The sequence below is a fragment of the Grus americana genome, chromosome 3 (genome assembly GCF_028858705.1).
Source record: "Grus americana isolate bGruAme1 chromosome 3, bGruAme1.mat, whole genome shotgun sequence".
Classification (NCBI taxonomy): Eukaryota; Metazoa; Chordata; class Aves; order Gruiformes; family Gruidae; genus Grus; species Grus americana.
In genome coordinates, this window is record NC_072854.1 from 35,262,409 (window position 1) to 35,285,139 (window position 22,731).

Sequence of the window (22,731 nt, forward strand, 5' to 3'; positions counted from 1 at the left end):
ATCACATCTCTTTCCTCTGTTTTGCATCTTCTCTTCCTGTTTTTTAAGTTGTGGAACTTGTGGAATCTACTTTAATATTAAAATAATAGTTGCTCCTATTTTGGGGTTTCAAAAGTATCTATCTTGTACTGCGTGAATGAGGAGGAGGAGATGCAGGCTTCAGTCTTTGAAGACTTGGGTCTAAAAGTGAGAGATTCCTGAGCTATTGATTACTATCAAAGGGGATTTAGATCAGAAACACTTCTAAGACCTTTACTGTAGCTGTTCCTAGCATTCTGGTAATATTTTTTTAAGTGTACAAATAGCATGTAATTGGAGAAGTTACTTATTCATAGCTTTCAGATACATTTCAGGTTTATTTTGCTCATGTATAATTTTGGCTAAATTATAATGGTGTGTGTCAAAAGAGCAACCATATATCTAATTTATTTTCCAGAAAAGAATACCCCCCTCAGCTTCAGAAAGTAGAAGCAGACCACATTAGGTTACCAAGGTCTCAAGGAGTGGGTAAGTTATGTTTAGAGTTCTCATTTCTTTTAAGCAGAATAATTTTTTGAATACCTGCTTTGGACGAGTGTGTTGCCAAACTCTGTGTAAGCTTTAGTATATCTATTTATGTCCTTATATCATGTCATTCTAGATTTATACAAGTTTGTGCATGAAGGGAGGAATTTACGCTTTTTGATAGATTTCTGCAACCTGTTCAGTCATCTTATAATTAATTTTAAATTAGGCTTCAGTTATTTTAAAAACAACTGAAATTAGGAAAGTTTAGAATCATAGAACTGTTGGAGTTGGAACAGATCTCTGAAGATCATCTAGTCTGAGCCCAACCCCCAGCTTATTAAATTATTAATGAGGAGATTCTGTAGCACCTATGGTATGTACAAAATGTAACATGGCAAATAACACTTGGTATGAAGTATATTGAGGTTGTCGTGGTTTAGCCCCAGCTGGCAGCTGCACCCCACGCAGTCACTTGTTCACTCCCCACCAGCGGGATGGGGGAGAGAATCGGAAGAGTAAAAGTGAAAAAACTCGTGAGTTGAGATAAAGGCAGTTTCATAGGCAAAGCAAAAGCCACGTGTGCAGGCAAAGCAAAACAAGGAATTCATTCACTACTTCGCATGGGCAGGCAGGTGTTCAGCCATTTCCAGGAAAGCAGGGCTCCATCGCATGTAACGGTGGCTTGGGCAGACAAATGTCCCTTTCGTCCCCCCCCCACCCCACCCTTCCCGCTGCCCTTCCCCCCCCCCCATATGGTAAGCATGATGTCATATGCTATGGAATATCCCTTTGGTCCTGGCTGTGTCCCCTCCCAGCTTCTTGTGTACCCCCAGCCTACTCACTGGTGAGGTGGTGTGAGAAGCAGAAAAGGCCCTGACTCTGTAAGCACTGCTCAGCAATAGCAAACCCACTCTCTCTATAAAAAAACCCCCTCAGTATTATCAACACTGTTTTCAGCACAAATCCAAAACATAGGCCCATGCTAGCTACTATGAAGAAAATTAACTCTTAGCTGAAACCAGGACACAGGTGCTGAGGTAGTGAGTAGAAGAGCCTGCATCAGCACTGCCTTGTAGCTCAACTGAAATAGGTTCTTATGTTGTTGGTTAGGGACATTGATGGAGGTGCAAGAGAGAAAATACAATTTGCTTTGAGGTGTGGAAAATGTGAAATTAGAAAAGAAAAGCAACTGTTTGGTTGAGCTTTGTCAGTACAGCTACAGATACAGTCTGTAAACCTGCTGTTAGCTGCTTAGCAGTCTTCACTGGGCAGCTATTCTGCTGTGCCTTTTTAGCTTAATGTTAAGTAGCACGTCATCAGTTCTGCACATAAATTAACTTTTCTTTTTTGAAAACAAGTCATTCTTTAGTTTTGAGATTTCCTCTAACAGTAGGATGTTTGTGAGACTATTGGTATGTATATTGAAAAAGTGTTCATATCTGTTAAAAAAAAATACAGACTTAAAAAAGTTCCAATATGGAGACTGCAATCAAACCAGGGACTGTAAATAGCACTTTAACGTTAAACTGAATTAAGGCACCCTTGTACAACATACTGTATTTCTAAAAAGAAAATCTCACTCTATGCATATTTTTTCCTATACTCTTCCACTGTTTAAATGAAAGCCCCAATGTACAACAGGGTATGGCAGTATAGTTCACTGTACTGCTGTGTCTTGTGTTGAAGGAATAAATCCTAATTACACAGAACATTTCCAATTATTCTAAATGCATTCACCAGCAGTCTTTTAGTGAAAATTACCATCAGCATAATCCAGCAGATCGTCTCCTATTTTCAGTAGCGGATGCTCCATTGTAGTTGTTGTGAAGTTAGTATAGATTTTCAAGTCCAAAGCCTCCTCCAAAGATATTACTTTACAAATTGTCCCAAGAGACACTGAAATAGTATTAATAAAACAACATTTTTCAAAGTTACTTTGGGGCTTTTTTTCTAATTTTACAAGAAATCGAGAGACACTTGAAGCAGTGTAGTTTGATGGGTGTTGAAAAAGATGTTTATGGTCAGTTCAAGTTAATGTATGTAAAGAAATAAGTTCACTGTAATTTTAACAGCACATGAGTAGACATTTCTTATTAAAATTTTTGCATTTTTTCCCTCTTAGACAGTATAATGGAAAACACAGAAGAGTCAGAATCAGAGTCAGAATCTGAAATTAAGAGAAAGGTGCAACAGAAACGTCACTGCAATTCATATCAATCTGACTTGACTTCTACAAAAAAATGCTTAACTCAGTTAAAGGTGGGTTAGATTTTAAAAACATGTAAACTTCCGTTTAACTTTAAAAGTTGATGCATATTTTTAAAACAGGCATTCAGTTGTAAAATAATTTGATGTCCTAAAAATCCTTAGAGTTGGGAGGAAGATTTACGTAATTAAATTTTTAAAAAGTTACAATGATAGAGATATTTAAGTGTTAATATTGATACTAGTTATGAAATATGTATTTTCTGATTTGAACAAACAGGTGTTGCACTGGAAAGCAAAAGAACTTGTGTTTAAATTCATTGACTGATCAATAAACCAGAAACTGATAATTTTGGTTTGCTGTCTGAAATAGAGGAACAATATTTTACTCTTTGATTTTATTTTTTTAATTTTTTTTAAGCGTCCTGATTTTCTGTACTGATGATAACGATAAAGACAGGAGTACTGCAAAGGTGCAAGTACTTTTATTGCGTTGCTCTCTTTCTCAGTGAAACTAGCGCAGGTATCCAAATGGTATTCTCCAGTCTAGATGGAACTTTTCTGAATATGAGATGTAAGATATTTTGGAAATTCCTGTAAAGCTCTCCATATGTCTTATAATCTTCCCAAGTTACTATGGAAGATTCATAATGCCCACATACAGGTCCCACTGTATGACTATCAAAGCAAGACTTGCTGTAAGGAGATCTTGGTTAAAAAAAAAAAAAAAAGTAGATCTGTGATTATTATATATATCAGCTTGTGTTTGTTCCTGTGTATTAGAAAGTAAGTCAGACTGTATTTCTTTGTTAGGATGAAATACTTGGTACTACTCTTATGCATTTCCATTATATATTTAGTTAGTATGATGTTACTGGAAATAGATGAAGTTTTGATCTACATATGGTATCGATATAGATATGATCTGTAAAAACTAAGTAACGAAGTAACAAAGCAGTTGAAAACAAAAGACATTACACTTCTGTGGGTTTTGTTTTAATCATTACATTGATAACTTTTTTTGTGTCTGTTTAAAGAAGTAAAATATTCATTGCTTATGTCCTGTCAGGTAGGGGACAAAAGCAGAAGTCTTCTAGAATGAAGTGGTCATTGAAGAAAACAATTTAAAAATAAATGGAATCTTACCACTGCCTTGATAAAACAATTTTCAGTCTGAAGACCTAACAAATGTCATCTTTTAATATACGGAGTTTCTTCCTTACAAATTATGTGAATTAGCATGAGAGGAAGGATAGCAGCCTCATCATTTGTGGCTGGAATGTGATCTGTGTAGGCCATTTGCAGTAATTCCTGGCTCTAACTAGAAGACTCTGCGTTCATTTAGAAGTGAGGTGTGCTTTCAGCATATTCCTCCCTATTACAAAGTCATGGTACTGACTTCCAGATCTACTTCCTGTACTGTATGCATGTACAAAGTGAGGGCTGGAGCTGCACGTAGAAGCATCAGCAGCTTGGTGTCCTTGAGCCAGACTGCGTGTAGCTGACTGACCACATTGCTAAAACAAGCTGTTCTCTGTCTCCCCGATAAAAAAGTGGCAGACTTGATTACATTGTTCCAGGGGCATGATTTCATTTCCAAACCCATCAGACAGATTGTACTTGTAAACAGTATTTAATAATTACATATGGTACTTTTTTCCATGTGCATCTTGGAAATCTGTGAAGTTGAGAACACCGACAGTCATGAATGGAAACCAGTTAATTTTTCTCAGACATGAGAGCTGAGTGCCTGTGGTAAAACTGTCAAGTAGTAAGCTTAAAAAAAGGTGAAACCCCCCGTATTTTTCACACAATGTATTATGAGATTTCAAAATGGGATTGATAAAATTTTCTGAGGCTACATCATCATTAAACAGGTTGATTTAAATTCAACCACTGATTCAGGAAATGTCTACATTGGTAATGACATCACATAAGGAGGATATGCCCTTACTCTATTCCCTGTGCTCCCAACCATCTACTACTGACCACTGTTGAAAGTACAGCACAGGGCTAGATGAACCATTACTCCAATCCCATGAGATAGTTATGATCCTGTAAGACTGTGTAGTTTATGGATACACTTTCTGGATATAGAACAGATCTCACTGCAACTGAATTCACTAGCACAACTCTTGGGTTTATTTTCTCTTTCAAATGGGTTAAAAGTTTTATCCTTTTTTACAGTAAAGGGATTTAACACAATTATTTATGTATTTGTCATGAACCATATGCATTTTCATGAGTTGCCAAAGTGCACAGATGATCGATCAGAGGTTTATGGAACCTCTGAACAATTCAAAAGTGTTGGTCATGGTTTTATGGCAGAGGAATTACAGATATAACCAGCTCCTTGTCAGGCAAAGTGCAAATGGTTTTCATTTTACTAGACTATAACAGGTTGCACTTTCTAATTGTTAAAAATGTACAGAGTTTTTAAAGGAAGGAGGATTTTCTGCTTCATATGTGCTTACTAAAAAGAAAAAAGCTGAAAAATAACAAAGGCTTTGGATTCTGAAACTTTTAGAGATAGGGCAGAGTATTTGTATAGGGCATATAGTATTTGTATTTTGCAGATTTCAAAGTTTAAAAAAATGCTGTATTATACAAGTTATAAGGCAGACACATTGAGGTAGAACTCATCTACTTAAGTAGTCATTTATCTTAAAATAGAGTCTAAAAAAAGAGTATGCCCCTCTTAATTAAACACTGTTCCCTACCATCAAGATGCAGGCTCTCAAACCGTGGAAAGGAAGTTGATTTTAAATTTGTGGTGTGTGGTTGAGGTAGAGGGGTGCAGTTATTCTATATTTAGGATCCTTCAGGTATGATTGGTAGCTTCTGTTGAATATTTTAATGTCTGATTGAAATTCTTCAATGTGATTAGCCATGTCTTTGTAAAGACTACATCCTCTAACTGAGCACTAAGGCACAACGCTGGTTTTCATGTCACTTGCTATCTTATACTACCACTCAGGTTTTAAAGGTCTGATACATTTTATACACTGGGCTTTTTTTGTATCTGTTTCTCTACAGTATATGTAGCTTTGTTAAATCACAAAAATTTTGTAAAAATAATATATTCTCCTTATATGACTTTTGCCTTTACATTTGTTTTTAAAAATCATTGAAGATCCCAGAACTGAGGAAGTCATCTTTATTGGAAAGGTGTTCATGGCTGGGAGTGAGGGGAAAATAGGTTCAGAAAATTTTTGGTGGGATGTACATATTTATTTATTATCTTCAGTAGTTCACAGTACAGTGATTATGTCATTCGAGTTCAGTGCTCTAGGAGACAACCACATACATTAAATTTCAGTACTACAGGTATCACATGTCCAACTCTGTATACATTCAGTAGCTGATGTGTTAGTATTGAATCGCTTAGACTTAGAAGTCCTGCGCTTGTGAGTGGTACCTAGTACGTGAGAGAGCAACAAAACACATCTCTGCAGTGACAGGATATGTTTTTCCCTTGTAGCCTTCTGCTTTCCTCTTGAAAGTTTGGGGAACTTCTGTTCCTGAAGTCTTGGTTTCTTCTTTGAGATACTGAACTCTAAAACAATGTATTTCCTTTTTCTTTCTTTTTTTTCCTTTTTCTTTCTTTTTTTCCTTTTTCTTTCTTTTTTTTCCTTTTTCTTTCTTTTTTCCTTTTTCTTTCTTTTTTTTCTTTTTCTTTCTTTTTTTTCCTTTTTTCTTTTTTTTCCTTTTTCTTTCTTTTTTTTTCCTTTTTCTTTCTTTTTTTTCCCTTTTTATTTCATATTTTTTCATTTTTCTTTCTTTTATTTCTTTTTCTTTATTTTTTTTTCCTTTTTCTTTATTTTTTTTTTCCTTTTTCTTTCTTTTTTTTTCCTTTTTCTTTCTTTTTTCCTTTTTCTTTCTTTTTTTTCTTTTTCTTTCTTTTTTTTCCTTTTTTCTTTTTTTTCCTTTTTCTTTCTTTTTTTTTCCTTTTTCTTTCTTTTTTTTTCCTTTTTCTTTCTTTTTTTTTCCTTATTCTTTCTTTTTTTTTCCTTTTTCTTTCTTTTTTTTTCCTTTTTCTTTCTTTTTTTTTAGTTTTTGTTTGTTTTTTTTTCATTTTTATTTATTTTTTTTTTTTCCTTTTTTTTCTTTCTTTTTTTTTTCTTTTTCTTTCTTTTTTTTCCTTTTTCTTTCTTTTTTTTCCTTTTTCTTTCTTTTTTTTTCCTTTTTCTTTCTTTTTTTTTCCTTTTTCTTTCTTTTTTTTTCCTTTTTCTTTCTTTTTTCTTTTTTTGAGGAGTGATGCAAATGAACTTCATGACCTAGGAGGTTGCTTATAGTCTTCTTTAGCATTGCTCCGTCGATCCTTAAGTTGCTTTATTTTTGTCCAATGAAACTATTTTTACAGAAGTGATATAACTGGACCTTCTTGCTGATGGTTATACATATCTGAACGGTGTGCAGCCTTTTACGTTTGGAAAGAAAAAAGGCAAGAAGGAAAATCTGAATTGTCCAACGTTAATCATTTTTTAAAAATTGCCACAAATGACATTCTTCTTAGAATATTTTTCATTTTCTTAAATGAAAAAATATAACTGTATTTTAATGTTTGCTTTCTCTATTTACTGTAGTTGCTAATATAGTGTTGTCCATCTACACTCTGAATGGAAATTAAATGCAAGATTTGGAAATGGTATCTTTATACTTACACAGTTACTGATTTTGTGTGTGTGTGTGTCCCCTCTAGCTTTTGGAACAAATTGATTATTCTGCTGATTGCCCAAATTGTGGGCGGGCAAATGAAAATCAGACCAAATGCCGACATTGTGAAAGTGCTTCACTAAAGGATTTGCAAAGAGTCTCTAGACAAACTGTGACACTAAGTGAATCTGTGGGACCTTTATCACGTTCTTCAATACATCAGAATTCAACAGGGCAAAAGTCTTCAGGTACAGGGTTCAACACAAAGAAGTTTTATAGTTCTGCTGTTGGGAAAGGTCCAACGGATATTCTACTGAGTAATGAAGTTGTAGGACATTCTATGTTACGACAGAATGGAAAAGTTGGTCTTATAACTGGGACAAAAAATCCTAAAATTACAGGAAGCTTAAGACAGAGGAGTACAAGACCATCTGAACTAAATGATCCAAGTAAGTACCTTTTCATGAATATAGCCATAAATTGGAAACCCAAAATATTGTATAATGAAGGAACTGTCCTTGCAGGTTTACATTACAGATTTTGCATGGAATTTTTTTGTGGGTGTGTTCTTGGGGAAGAGGGACAGACCTTCTTATAATTTCCTTTTCATATACTGAGGTACTCTCTGAGAAAGATGAACATTGGGGAAAACAAAAATTATTTCATTAATTGTTTGTTTGTTTGCTTTAAAAGACTTACACTTTATAATTTTTAAAAAAAATTCTTAGCAGAATTCCATCACTTATTCTCCCAAAGGGAAAGACAATCTCTGATTTTTTTTTTTTCTTTCCTATTTCGAGATATGCATCTGAACACTGTCCAGGTCTTCCCATTTATTTAAATTTCTTAATTTGTAAAATGATTATTTTTGTGCTTTCTCTGCATAAACTCAAATTAATTTATAAGCAGGAAGGAACTGGAATTTGGGAAATGATGTTTCTAGTTCCATGCTTAGCTTACTAGACCTTGTTGTCTTACTGATTTGAACAATTTCAGTCACAATTTCTCCTATCGGTTTTTCTTAAGTTGTATTATTCACTGTCAATTCTTGATTGAACCAAGAAATGTATGGCTTCACTTGTGTGTCTAGATGCAGAGTAATGATATCCATTTCTTGTATAGTTAGTTGTGAGAAAAAAAAAAAGAGGGAGAGAGCACCTGCAAGCAGATTCCAAATAAGCACTCATAAAAGCATAATATAATGATAAATGTGGACTTTTTTTGGCACTGCAGGACAATTACATAAATTACTTTTAAGCTATTGCTTGAAAAGAAATTTCTCTTACAGCAAAATGTAGTGGTTGAGAATTTAATATTTTCTGTTTAGTTGTTTTGTCTAGTGATGATGATGAGGAGGATAGTGGCAGCACTAGGAGAATGGAAAGCATTTCACCTCGTCCTGCAGATTCAGCCCGCTCCTCCCCAGCTCCTTCTACAGGAAAGGTGGAAGCAGCATTAAAGGAAAACAGTTGTGGAATAGAACAGAGAATAGGTAGTATAACAACAGATACAGAAATTGCAGTCACACTACCAAGAAAAGCAAGAATGAAAGATCAGGTACTATTTAATGCTTTGTTTAAAGAAAACAAAAATCAAATCATAAATGGAAAATGTAAAGGCTTGTCTTGCATTGTTGGAAGTTGACTACCTTTGATTGCTTTTCTTATTTAGCAGCTCATTGAGTAGTATCTCCATCATACTGGAAACATAAGAAAATGTGTTCATTATATGGTTACAAGTGTTCACAATTATTTGAATTATGCTTTTAAGGTAGATGCTTCTGTGTTAAATGTGTACGCTTTGAGACTGGGCAGGGTATCTCTTTGAAACTCAAGGGCCTACTTAGTTTTCAGAATGATGTCAGTACCAGCTGTTGCCTGGTAGGACTGCAGACATATGAAGTTCAACATGAAAAGAAACACTGGGAACAATAGTGGCTCTTTAAAATTAAAATACTTTGACAACTGTCCCAATTAATAGCACTTATTTTAAGGATTTCATGGTGGTCCTTTTGGTTTTTAGTTGAGTACCACTGCAAGAATTGGATAAACAAAGACAAAAAATGCACCATGAGCAGACTCCTTAAGTGCTGTCAAAGGGGACAGCTTTCATGGTATATTAAAAACTTAACCACTTCAATAGTGAGCCATTAAGAAGAATAAATTCCCTGTGGCAACTGGTGTTGAATTAATAGTGCTGATTAAAACCATTCTTGGGTCACTTGTCCAGTTTCAGTATTTTGAGTTTGGTTCAGCAAGAGTTATCAGATTTCCACCTGCAGTCTCAAATCCTTTGCATTTTCTGAGTTAGAACACTAAAGTAATGATTCCAAAACCTTCATGCTATGTTGAGATTCAGAAGCCAACATTCTAGTGCTGTAATCGATGAAATTATGGATGTTTATTATGAGGTGTATAATTAGTCACCACTATCAATATAAAGCTGTGAACCTCTAGCCTACAATAAAGCTGTGGGGCTAAAAGCTTGGATGATAAATAGTTTTGAATTTCAGTTATTCTGGCATTACGTGCTGGATTAATTGAAAGCGTTGTATGTGAAGGCACTGGTGTCTAAGACTTCTGAATCTCTCCCATATGTTTTCCTTTGTATATCCATATGTTCCTGTTCACTAGTCTTTAAGAACCAGTTGTAACACTGGAAAATAACTGCATATTTTAGAGAAAAGAGCTTGCTTTTGAGAACAAGGGAAACAGAAATTTTTTTTGGTGGTATTTAACACAAACTTTGCATTGATTCAGGGAAACTGCTAAGAATTGCAGCTATCACAGTGGTTTTGTCAGATACGGTAGAAGAAGCTTTAAGAAGCTTTTTTCATTTGTTTTTCTCTCCAAAGATTCATTACTTCTTTTCGGAAGAGGCTACTTGAAAATAGCACCGCTTTAATGTTTACTGTCTTACTGTTTGTCTGTGATTTGAGTTTTGAGCTTTCAATAATGTTTAGCTAGTCCAGCAGACAAAAATGAAAAGCTGTCTTAAACAAGAGTCCTAGGAGAATATTTTAAATTACAGGGATTTAGAGTCTCTGCCTTCTCCACTGTATTTAAATGAAGGATCCAAAAGTATATTTTGAATTATGGCCAAGATAGGCTAGTGATTAGGGATTTTGAAATAATTGTCAAGGTTTAGTCTTAATAGAAATATTGAATCCCTTAAAATATTTTTCTGTGGCAGTTTAATTGTATTTTGCAACCCAAAAAGAATGTTTCTTAATGCACAGCTTTATTGAACAATATAAATACCAAAGAAAAGACTAGTGTACAGAAAATCCTTCCACAAAGTACAGCAATATAAGCAATACAACAAATAAATATATTAATCTGATGGCTATCAGCCAGCTTTCCTTCATTTTAATAGGTTTTTGTAAGATTGTTCTGTTGGTAAACAGGAGACTTCATTGAAATTACAGCTTCAGTCAGCATCCAGAGACTTTCTTGAACTGGAGCCAAACTCCACGTGGCCTTCTTCAAGTGCTTAGTCTTCCGATCCTAAAAACATCTTAATAGTTCTGTACAGTTGCTTTAAGGAATTTTGATTTGGTTTATATACTTACATTTCTTGAAGATTCTACACCTGCTAATGTGGTGATGCACTGTCCTTCTGTAATAACACAGTGTTTTCATTCACCAAAAGCTTGGACTAATAAAAACTGAAACAAAAAAACCACCACCAACATTGTGGTGCTTTTACAGCATTAGTGTTTTTATATAAATAAACATATATTAAAAATAACCTTGTTTTGCCAGGCTGCACAATATTTCAAAATGAGGAAAACTAAATTGTTTTGGCAATTTCAGAAGCATTATTTGTAGACATTTTGTGAACTTTTCCAAATCACAAGTGTCAGCTTACAGTTTTTTCTGGAATGTAGCAAAGTTAACATCTTCAGGTGTTGCAAAAACTGCTTTAGGAAATTTCTACCTTTGGTACATGATTGGGGTAGATGCTATAGTAAGTAATCTCGTTGACCGATAGAAAAGTAGCCAAAAATTTAGTCACTAGTTTTTAACAAGCTTGTTTTAGCAATAAATCTTAGACATTCTGAAATGTTGAAAATTACTTTTCAGTTTGGGAACATTGTGTCTAACACTCCAATAAAACGTCGTAAAGTTATTTCTCAAGAGATTGTAACTGAGGCTGTACCTGTAAATTATCAAAATTCCTGTGAAAGTGTCATTCTGAACTGTCGAAGTATACGAATAGGAACGCTACGAAGAATGGTAGTGGAACCTGTGATTGTAAGTAAACTTGTTATTTGACAAATCTTTTCAGTTTTTGATGGACATTGTCATTTTCATACTTGAACAACATACTATTTTGCTTTTGTCTGTGGAACAGTAAATTTGTCTCTAATTTCAGAGGCTGTGATTCCTAAAGAATCCCAAAGTACTATTTCTAACACATATGATCTAGTTCTGGTGTTTAATAGAAACATCATGCTTGCAAAACCCTTGAGGACCCAGTTCAATTGGTTGGGGGGGCTTATGGATTAGCATGCATTTTTTAAGAAAATTGAAGGCAACAGTTACCAAAAAATGGATATTGATAGATGGGAGGAAGAAACATGCCTGCAGGTGAAAAATTTTGCTTCTGTAGAACAATTTTTTTTTTGTTTTTGTTAACCTTCTTAAGTTACTTGGAGACTTTCAAGGAGACATTGAATGTTAGTTGTATGCAGTAAGCCAGACAAAGTGCATACTTCTTGCTGGGGTAACTACATAAATAGCAGAGAGGTGTTACTTGTTCTTTCCACCTTTCTGGAAAACCCTGTTGTTTGATGTGCTTAAATACTGATACTGATAGATGACATTCTCTTTCAAAGATTTTTTTTCCTCTCCCTATAATTTGTGGTATTTTTCAGAGTATTTTAAACCTTTTTGAAAACAGAGTACTTAGGAAAGGTCTTAAGTTTTAACAGTCAATATGACTGAAAGAGACACTGAATAGTAAAGAGTTTACTTGCTTGAGTTGTGCTAAAATGTCCACTTTTGTTTTTTAAAAAAATTTACATTTTAAAGTATTCATTACTCAAGTACTTAGTCAATTGAAATATGTTTACTAATAGTTAAAGGGCATTAAGCCAATTTTATTTTGGGGAAGTGAAATCTTATTATTGTCTTGTCTTCCACAGTTTTGCCTGGATTATATCAAAATACGACTTGAAAGTCAAGAAGGTGAGTACCTCTTTCATTTTATATTAATACCCAATATATATATTTTGAATGAAGTAACTTTGTCAAAGGAATTAACAGGTGAACCATAATGAAATGTCAATTCTGGTTTTGTTATACTTGTAATAAATTATACTAGGTGCCTGTAGTCTGATAAGAGAAAAAAAAAAAAGAGTATAAATTTGACCTGAACTGCCTGGTGAATAAAAACCAAAATTATTTTGCACTATCTCTGCCTTCTACTGACAGAAAGAAAACTCACAGATAGCAGGAATTAGCAATTTATGGTGTGCCTGCAACTGGGTCATTAGTTCTTCCCCTTCATCCTAGTAGAAGAGCTTTTGGTATTCTGGTGATAATTGGCAAAGGTTGTTTTGAAAATGATTAACAAAAACAATAGGCAAGTGTAACCTCCTGTAAAACATGTTACCTCTTCATCACTTTATTAGTTCTTTTATTTCAGATGCATAAGTGGAGAGTAAAAACCACACAGCTGTCTTAGACTTTTCTGTCTATATCGCCCTTTACAATTCTTTTTCTCTAGCCTATAGGTTGTATATTTCATGCTACTGAAAGAAATACAGTGTCATAGTTTAGGAAATAGTGAGCTTACTACTATTGGTCTGTTTCCTCTGTTTTCTTTCGTAGAGTTCTGCTTTGGGCCTGAAAAGAAGCTTTGCCTCCTTTTGTTAATCTTAAGTTTCCATAAAGATGCAGTCCTGTCAAATTTTGCCTTTTGTTATTAGTAAAAGAGAACTATTGTAGTTTGTTATTATTATATGCGAAAAGGTGTCTCACAAGCTGTAAAGATAAGAGTAGCCTTTGCTCAGTCAAGTATTTAAGTTTCTGTTGCATCTGAAATATAGATGCATAGAAACTATCCGTTTTCATGCATTGAATGTGTTAAAAAAAGACGCCAACAACCCACTAAAAAGCTGGGTAAAATTTGTAGAAAATGTCTGTCAATTTTTAGTTGCACAGCTTGCACAGTGAAATTATTTCCATGGGACTTGTCCCTCAATAGCATAAAAATGGTGACTCATTAAATCATTAAATGCTGTGTTTATTGGAACATTTAACGCTTTTTTTTTTTTTTGAGTTTTGCATCTGGATGAAGATGGGTGTATTCTCAGCTAGCTCCATTTCTATGAACTTCATAATCATAGTGTGATTTGTTTTAATACAAGTAAGGATCTTGAAATAAAAATGACACCTATTTTTTTTCTTTACATTTATTACAGTGGTCGTGCTTTTTCAGGGAGAGGCAAATGCTTTGAACAGCTGTAGAAACAGCAGTACTGTTCTGCCTTGAGCTTGTTTTTGCATATATTGTGGTGGGTTGACCCTGGCTGGAGGCCAGGTGCCCACCAAAGCTGCTGTATCACTCCCCTCCCTCCTCGGCTGGACAGGGGAAGGAAAATATGACAAAAGCCTCATGGGTCAAGATAAGGACAGGGAGATCGCTCAGCAATTACCATCACAGGCAAAACAGACTCAACTTGAGGAAATTAATTTAATTTACTACCAATCAGATCCAAGTATGATAATGAGAAGAACAAATCTTAAAACACTTCCACCCCCCCACCCCCTGCTGCCTTCTTCCCAGGCTTAACTTTAGTCCCAATTTCTCTCCCTCCTCCGCAGCAGCAGCACGGGGGACGGGGAATGGGGGTTCATCACATGTTGTCTCTGCCACTCCTTCCTCCTCAGGGGGAGGACTCCTCACACTCTTCCCTTGCTCCAGCATGGAGTCCCTCCAATGGGAGACAGTCTTCCACAAACTTCTCCAATGTGAGTCCTTCCCATGGGCTGCAGTTCTTCATGAACCGCTCCAGCGTGAGTCCCTTCCATGGGGTGCAGACCTTCAGGAGCAGACTGCTCCAGCATCGGTCCCCCATGGGGTCACAAGTCCTGACAGCAAACCTGCTCTAGCGTGGGCTACTCTCTCCACAGGGTCACAGCCTCCTTCAGGTGCCTCCACCTGCTCTGGCATGGGGTCCTCCATGGGCTGCAGGTGGATAGCTGCTCCAGCGTTAACCTCCATGGGCTGCAGGGGGACAGCCTGCTTCACTGTGGTCTTCTCCATGGGCTGCAGGGGAATCTCTGCTGCAGCCCCTGGGGCACCTCCTCCCCCTCCTTCTTCACTGACCTTGGTGTCTGCAGAGTTGTTCGTCTCACATATTCTCACTCCTCTCTCTTGCTGCAAATGCTGCTGGGTTTTTTTGTTTGGTTTTTTCCCCTTGTTAAATACATTATCCCAGAGGTGCTGTTGCTGATGGGCCTAGCCTTGGTCAGCGGTGGGTCAGTCTTGGAGCCGGCTGGCATTGGTTCTGTTGGACATGGGGGGGAAGCTTCTAGCAGCTTCTTGCACAAGCCACTCCTGTAGCCCCCCTGCTACCAAAACCTTGTCACGCAAAGTCAATACATGTATAAATATATATGTCAAGTTCTCAAAGTTCTCTCCATGTCCCTTGTCATTTTTCTGCAACTCCCAACTGGTGTTTCAAGGAAGCAGCTTTCTGTTTCTAATACGTAAAAAAACTATTCACATTGCCTTTATATGGTTAAATCCTCTTGTCTGTCTTATGTCAGTGTTAAAGGAAATACTGTTCACAGGTTAAGGCATTTATGGTGAAATGTATTATAAGATGCCTGTCTTAATGCAAAAGGATGAATATGATTTAAATTTTCATCTGAAGAGTAGACAATCTTCTCACAGGAAATTCAGTATGCTTCATCTCAGTGCAAGCACAGTTATAAGGATTCAGAGTTTTCTCCAAAGGCCAATTTGCTCATGTTTTGGCAAGGAGCTTCTATCTAGACACCATTAGAAGGACCTGTATTCCTCAATTAAATGGGTTGAACCTGGTTTTAAGTTGGGATTTTTTGTTTCTGCAATCCGCTCTGAAAGCGGGAAGTTAGGTGACGTGAATTAAGGAAAGTATGTACGTGTAGGAGGGAGAAAACTGAAGTATTACTATACAAATGGAGGTATTGTAGCCTAGCCCTGGAAAGCTGTTTTATTGTTTGTTTTAAACACAGAAGACTCTAGGAGTCATCTGTAAGCCTTCGTTTAGTTACTAGCTTCATTTTCTCCTATGTAAGTCCCTAGGGAGATAAAGGAGAATCAGTGCAAGGAGATGGACTAGTTAGATCCCTGTAGCATATTTCTGCTGCTCTTTTCCTGATGAGATGGCAAACTACTGTTCTGAGCACTCAGTGCTGCCCTGTCGGCTTGAAGGAAGCAGGTTGTTGCTGCCACCTGACTTGGAGCTGGGCTGCTTCTTCCCCAGCCAGTGGGACAAGGGCGTTGGAGGTTTAGAAGGAAAGGAGAACTGCCTTGCTTTGCAGAAGCTGTGGTGGCCACCACTTCCAGTCTGCAGCCAGTGGATGCTTCGCTTTGGGTTACTGTTTGCCCTGTCTTTATGAGCAGCAGACTGCTTTCTGGCAGGCACAGGGGTGTGAATTCAGTTGCCAACAAGAAGGGAGGATGTACAGGGCTGCTGCTGGACACTGGCTGCTAAATGCCAGGAGAAGGATAGGGGAAACAGTTCAAAAAAACAAAAGGGGGGTGGGGAGAAAAAAAAAAAAAGCACTCCTTCCACTAATAAGAACCTCTAATAACTAATACTAGTAGGGTAGAAAGTAATGATATGTCTTTTATGTCGTATTTTTCATCATATGGTTTTAGCAATTATGTTCAGGGTGATGCAAATTAAACTCGTTAGGTGGTAACCATTTTGCTGATTTTTACTCACTATCTGTCTAGTGTCCTGGTTCTGGCAAGGCTAGAGTTAATCTCACAAAGAGCCAGGACAGGTGAGCCAAGCTGGCCGGGGGCTATTCCATATCTTGTGACATCATGCTCACCGTAACAGGGGGCTGGTCGGGCAGGGGCGGGTTCGGCGCGGCTCCGGGACGGGTTGAGTGTCCGGTCGGTCGGTCGTCGGATCGGTAAATTGTTCTTTGTTATCACCCATTGTGAATATCTGTTATCAGTACTGTTGTTGATTGTTTCCCTCTCCCTTGCTGTCCCAGTAAACTGCCCTTATCCCAACCCTCGAGGCTTTGCCGTTGTTTTTCCGTTCTCCCCCCCATCCCGCCGGGGGAGGGGTGAGTGAGTAGTGCGTGGCACCCAGCTGCCGGCGGGGGCTAAACCACGTCATCTAGTCATGAAATATTTACTAGAATTTAACTTAAGAAAGGCCTTAGTCTTTTCAGGAATTCTCTGCAGTGTCTCCTCCAGTTTACAGGGAAAGGAAGAGGAGACGAACTTCATACATTGATTTTTATTTATTAGAAGGACTTTGTTGCTCCATTTCGCCTTCTAGCCTATGTTTTTTCCTCTGTGTAAGGGGATATAGTTTTTCAGGTGGAGGCTGCCACTAACTAAAGCTTTAAGTGACTACCATTAACCATTTTTCTGATCTAGAAATAATTACTGGCATTGAACTTTTGCATCTTTTCACCAAATTCAGAGAACCTTGACTTCACGCATTTTTCCTTCCCTTTTTATAATGCAATAAACCCCATAAAATACTCAAACATTGGCACCAGCAGCATCAGGTGTAGTGTTAAAAATTTACCATGTTGGTAGCATTTTTCTTTTGTAGTAAATTGAGAGCAGTACCTTATTTTCTTCAGGCAATCACATCGTTTCTCTGCATGTGTTTATTCTCTTTTCAAGTTGTTTTTCATAAGGGAACTCAGTCAAAGATAAATCTACAAAGAAAGTTTTATGAACCTGTTGTAAAACGTGTCACAGCAATAGCTGCAAATTTAAATCGTCACTGGAAATATTGGGGTTTTTTCTGTGGAATAAAATCTAGATTAAAGTTGGTGAGAAGGAAGGTTTTTTTCTGATGACTTTTATGAAAGGTGACAGTAGAGTGCAGTTCATCTTTCAAGATATTAACAGACATCACTTCCTGGATATGTGTTAATTTTAAACTTTTAAAAACTTTCTTAAGTTAATGAGCACATACTGATTTCTTGTTAAAATCAAGGGAGAAATTGTAAAGGTACCTACATATTTTTACTATAATTTAATATAATGTAATTATTTTTTCCTAGAATCAGAAAGCGATATCCGAGAGATTAACCTGAAAACTTCAGAACTTACCAAATGTGAATGGTGTAGCGTCCGAAAATTACCGGTAGTTTTCCTACAAACAGTACCATCAACCTGTAGTAGTCTGAGAGACCAACTGAAAATGAGTAAAGATAATGTCTGGTACGAATGTAAAGGAGAAAGTAAGTAAAACAATTTTAGTCTACTATTTCACTTTAAATTGCATTTTAATGTTTTGGATCATGACTGAGTGCACTAAAGAATAAAACTGGCATCGCTGGCTGGGGCAGGTGTAGTGTTTTCCCAGACACAATTGCTTTCCCAGGCTGATGAGCAGTACAGTTCAGAACAGCTTGGCAAAACTGTGGTCTTGTTTGTCCACACACATGCTAGTTGCAACATTTAGTCAGTTTAGTATAACTTTTTTCACTAATACTTTTGCTGAATGAAAGCAAGTTGGTTTGTTTAGCTTTTGTATGCGGGCTTTTACATTTATATAACAGCTTTTGGTATACTTACTGCTGCTTTCTGTGCTGTTCTGCTTACAGGCCTTAGTTTAAGTAGAAACTTGTGTGGGTTGGCTTGCTTTTTTTCCCCATGTGCTTGTAGTGATGTGATGTAGACAAATATCTGCTTGGAAAAGTGGATTGTCTTCATGTATCTTAAAATTAAGTTTAATTTCAACATAGTTTTCCTCAAGGATCTAGCATCTCAATATGCACGCTATTTTTAAATTTAGAATAGAGTCATCTTCCCCTTAAATAGGCTTTTCTTAAGTTAAATTTTGTGGTTATTTATACTTGTATTCAGCTTCATAGATACATGATGCATTCAAATGGAGGAAGAATGCTTTCAACAATCTCAGAATTGTGTGCTTCCAACATACAATACTGTTATAACAACATCATCCACCTCCTATAAAAAGTAGGAGCTGTAAGGAGTATTATGATTACAAAAGTAATTGGAGAGCGTGCGGGGGAGCTAGAGGCAATGCTGGGAGCAGGCATTAGACCCCGGGTAAATGCAGTGTTCACAAGTGAAAAAAGCAAAAGCTTCCTGAGTTGCTCGGGTAAGAAATCCTTCCCTTTCCATGTCTCTCAGCCTTTCTCCCCCAAGCTTTTCCCTCTGAGGCTGTGGTGCTGAGCTAGTTTTACACCCGCCTGCTTTAGTGTACTTGATACTTAGGAGTACTTTGTGATAACACAGTTGCTATTTGCTGTGTGAGCGATGAAATTACTTTAAGCTTGAACCCATAGCTGTGTAAGCAACTGTGTGTAGATGCCTAGTTCCCAAAACCCAGTTAGACACCTAATTCCTGTGTGCGGTGAATTGGGAAATACGCTGTTTAAGAATTATTTTTCACAAGTTAGCATGCCAAGTTAAGAATAACCAAAAGGAAACGGTTATGTGTGTATCTGAAACTCATTTACAGAAAAACAGGTCTCTGCAGCTCTGAGTTAGCCAGCTACATGAGACTGGGTTTTGCAACCACAATCCCATTCCTGTGTCTGACTGCCTAAATAATTCTTTAGTGTAACTTACTGCTTTTTTTACTTCTCTGGTGATGCGAGTGGGTGGTATTTATACAACAGCTGTTTGATCCAACTCTCATTCCCCAACATTTTGTAAAGGTGCAGGCTGACCTGTTGAAGCTAACCCACTGTACCAAAAGAAGTACAAGATTTATTAGGGCTAGCAAGAGTAAGCATGAGAGAACACCTGATGGTATTGTGTTTGCACAATGTTCACTGTGGGCAGAGAGGTCTTGGTTTGTTTATGTTATAGGACCTGAAAGCAGGGCTTTGCTTTTCTAGGTGGCGAGATACCTTTACCTGTGTAAGGACATGAAGATTTTGATTACTGTGACATTTTAAATTCCTTTTCTTGTTCAGATGCATACTTTTTAGAAATGAAAACTGATTGCCAGTGGACTGGAGATCCTTAAGAGATTTCTATTTTCTATGGTAACAGAAATCTGATCAGAGACAAAAACCTGTTTCTTCTGTGAAATTGCTGTTACAGGGTTTTGTACTTAGGTACCCAACAGCACGTGCCTAGAATCAGTAAGAGTAGTTTTGTTAGAACTTTGTGCTTCTAATATGTGTACACAGTTTGTATCCGCTTTTTAAAAAAGCATCATGCTTATTTTCCCATTTAAGTCTGGAAATGGTTGTCTCAAAAATGTACTTCCCCTCGCCCGCAGTATTCTACTCAGTTCAGTTTTTAAGCAGTGGTTTAAGTTTTGCATTCTGCTTGCTAGCTACCCCAAGTAGTATTTTTTTTCAACCTGTGACTGTTTCTGAGAGAATATTGTCTGAAAGAGCTGATATGCAGATGTCAGTGCTATATATCCATGTAAAAGTGATTCTTATAGACTGTTCTAGCTAAAAGACTTGGGGACCTCTGGACTTAGATACTGTAGTGACTTAAATATGATTTTCAAAAAGCAGTAATGTTTTATAGTGTAGCCTTCTAGGATCAGGATAGACCATGAATCTACCTGAATCATGGTGTCTCGTATACTGTTTTTTGTTTAATTTAGTATATGTTTTCTTCTTTTTTTTTTCCATTCCCCTTTTGCAGTCACATCTATTTGAAAGTAGGAGAAAACCAGACTGAAGTCTTTTAAAATAAAATACCATGTTGATGTTGAAGGGGTTAAGTAGATGAAAACCATTTTTATAGTAAACATTGAGACCATAAAAGCTCATCTACTTTCTTAATACAGTTCTCTTTTTCTAATAAATTTCCGCGGATGAATATATCTTCATTGATTTTTGAGAGACCTACTCTAGACTTAGTGTTGACTTGGTAGAAATTAGGGCATGGTATTTCCCTATATAGAGAGGAAATTATGCTGAATACATAATTTCTGGAATTGTATTGAAACAATAGGATAGGAACCGTAATAAGAAAAAGAGAAGGTATTGATTACAGACACTTATTGTCAGTAAGCAGAGAAGCTGTTACTGCAAAATATGATTTGGCTTTGCATTCAGTGTCTTTTAAAAAATTATCAGGTGTAATAATTAACATTTCTAGATTAAGGCAGAAGCTGAATGCACTCTTTTTTGCAAATGTAGGGACAAGGGTTTGGTAGTTAATCCTTCAGTCTGCTTGCATACATGTGTATTACTGCTTGTAGTTATTGTCAGCAGTGCATGCACATGTTGGCTCGTGATTCTTTGAAATCTGTTCATAATTGCAACATTATATTTTGTTTCTAAATGAATAATTTTCTCTCTGCTTTTTCGTAGGTCAAGAAGAACAGTACATCATTTTGATTTTTGAAACTGGTCTTGATCCTCATGCAAACTCAATATTTGAAAAAATAATTAATAGGATTGGTTTGAGAAATAATATTTCTAACTTCTTTGTGAAAATTTCTTTTGAAGAAGCCAATGGCAGGCTTGTTGCATTTACTAAGTGTTTGGAAGACAATTCCAAAGGCAGCCCATCTCACAGAGAAAACAAAATAAAAAATGTAATTATGTTTTTCTTTTAGAACAAAGTCATTATATTATTTCAGTAATAAATACAGTAAAGATAGTGTGCTAGTCACTAGACAAAAAAAAAAAAAATCCAACAACTTCTGCTGTCTTTTATATGAGGATTCCAAGACTGGTCCATGGTGGGTTATGAGACTATGTGAAATAGCCTGTGCACTCACAATACTTTTTCATGTGTTTAGTTTGATCATAAGATTGTACAGTGGTCCACAAGTAATGTTGTCATTTAAAAATTATTCAGGGACAAGAAATTTGCACTATAATTAGACAATTGTTTCCAAATTCATCTACTGCTAAAATTATAATATTTCAAACAGGAAGTTAAGTTGCAGTGTTGTAGTTAAATTTAATTAATGCTTTCTTTAAACAAAACTACTTATTAAAGAATTTTAAAGTTTTGTGTGTCTGCAAGAAATGAGTACAGACCTAAGTGTAATAAATGAACTAGGAAGGGAAAAAACCCAAACTTTAAGTTCTTCTCAAAAGCAATGGATGTTACACTGCTGGACTTCACAAAGCTTTATTACTTTTTTGGTAAATTTGAGCATGGTATGCAAATTAATATTCACTCTGTTCTTTTAAGGTTGCTTCTGAGTCTAAAATGCAGCAGCGAAATAAACAGTTACCGTATTTTGATGATGATGATGAAGTTGGAGAACCACATACAGTATTTATTGGTCCTATAGAAAAGTAAGATATTTATCTTTGCCCTGTAACAATTCTGTTGAGTTTTTTTGACATTTCATATTTATTATTGAATGTATTTTTCTTTTCAGGTTGATAGTTTATCCACCTCCTCCAGCTAAAGGTGGTATTTCTGTGACCAATGAAGACCTCCATTGTCTAAATGAAGGAGAATTTTTAAATGATGTTATTATTGATTTTTATTTAAAGTAAGTTTTGTTTCAAATCAGTTTAGTTGTCTTTTACTTTGAAACTTGGAAAGTTCTGACAGTAAAAATTCATAGGTCAGTTGATAACACTTGGTCTCCAACTCTGTATAGCTCTAATTTTAAAGGTTTTTTTGTATTTTTGCAAGAAATTTTAGTTCCTCCTATCCTGTCTGACAGTGACATTGTTCTCACTTGGAAAAAAAGTTCTTTAAAATTTCCTTGCATCTGAAAAGGAAATAACTGCAAGGAAAACAAAATAGCCTTTTAAAGTTAAATTGTTTTTTTCAGAGTATTTGTGTTCCCTGGAATTGAATTTGTTTTGATTAATGTAACACATCAATTAATTTTTGGTGTTGCTGCTGCAGATGTTAGAAGCACATTAAATTGTTACATGCTGCTGTGTTTACGCTACATGTAAGGTACCTGTGTATAATTTTAGTCAATTCAAATACTTTAGAGGTGAACAGAAAATTAGTGCATCACTCTGGGAGTGTTTGGAAATTTAATGGCTCAGAAAATATGGGTCTTTCCTAGCTAGGTTACATGCAACAAACTCATTGAATTTTTTTCTCCTGCCATGATATAAAAATGAATACAACAGCAGGACAACTTGTTGATTGAGCAGAGCACTTAGTACCTTGAAATACTGAGACAGATATTGCATTAAGGAGTTCCTGTGGTTAGTTAGCTCTAATATTCTT

General features: G+C 36.2%; 1 protein-coding gene across 2 annotated transcripts in view; it reads left to right on the forward strand.

Annotated features, from left to right (window-relative positions):
- SENP6 (SUMO specific peptidase 6) overlaps positions 1-22,731 on the forward strand; it is an 84,563-nt gene that overhangs the window by 44,456 nt on the left and 17,376 nt on the right. For both annotated transcript variants that reach the window (XM_054821324.1, XM_054821325.1), the window contains 10 exons: positions 437-507; positions 2,630-2,766; positions 7,415-7,817; positions 8,696-8,925; positions 11,454-11,624; positions 12,518-12,560; positions 17,631-17,810; positions 20,886-21,112; positions 21,721-21,827; positions 21,914-22,030. In XM_054821324.1, coding sequence (XP_054677299.1) covers positions 437-507; positions 2,630-2,766; positions 7,415-7,817; positions 8,696-8,925; positions 11,454-11,624; positions 12,518-12,560; positions 17,631-17,810; positions 20,886-21,112; positions 21,721-21,827; positions 21,914-22,030 — 1,686 coding nt within the window. The remainder of the gene's footprint in view (positions 1-436; positions 508-2,629; positions 2,767-7,414; positions 7,818-8,695; positions 8,926-11,453; positions 11,625-12,517; positions 12,561-17,630; positions 17,811-20,885; positions 21,113-21,720; positions 21,828-21,913; positions 22,031-22,731) is intronic.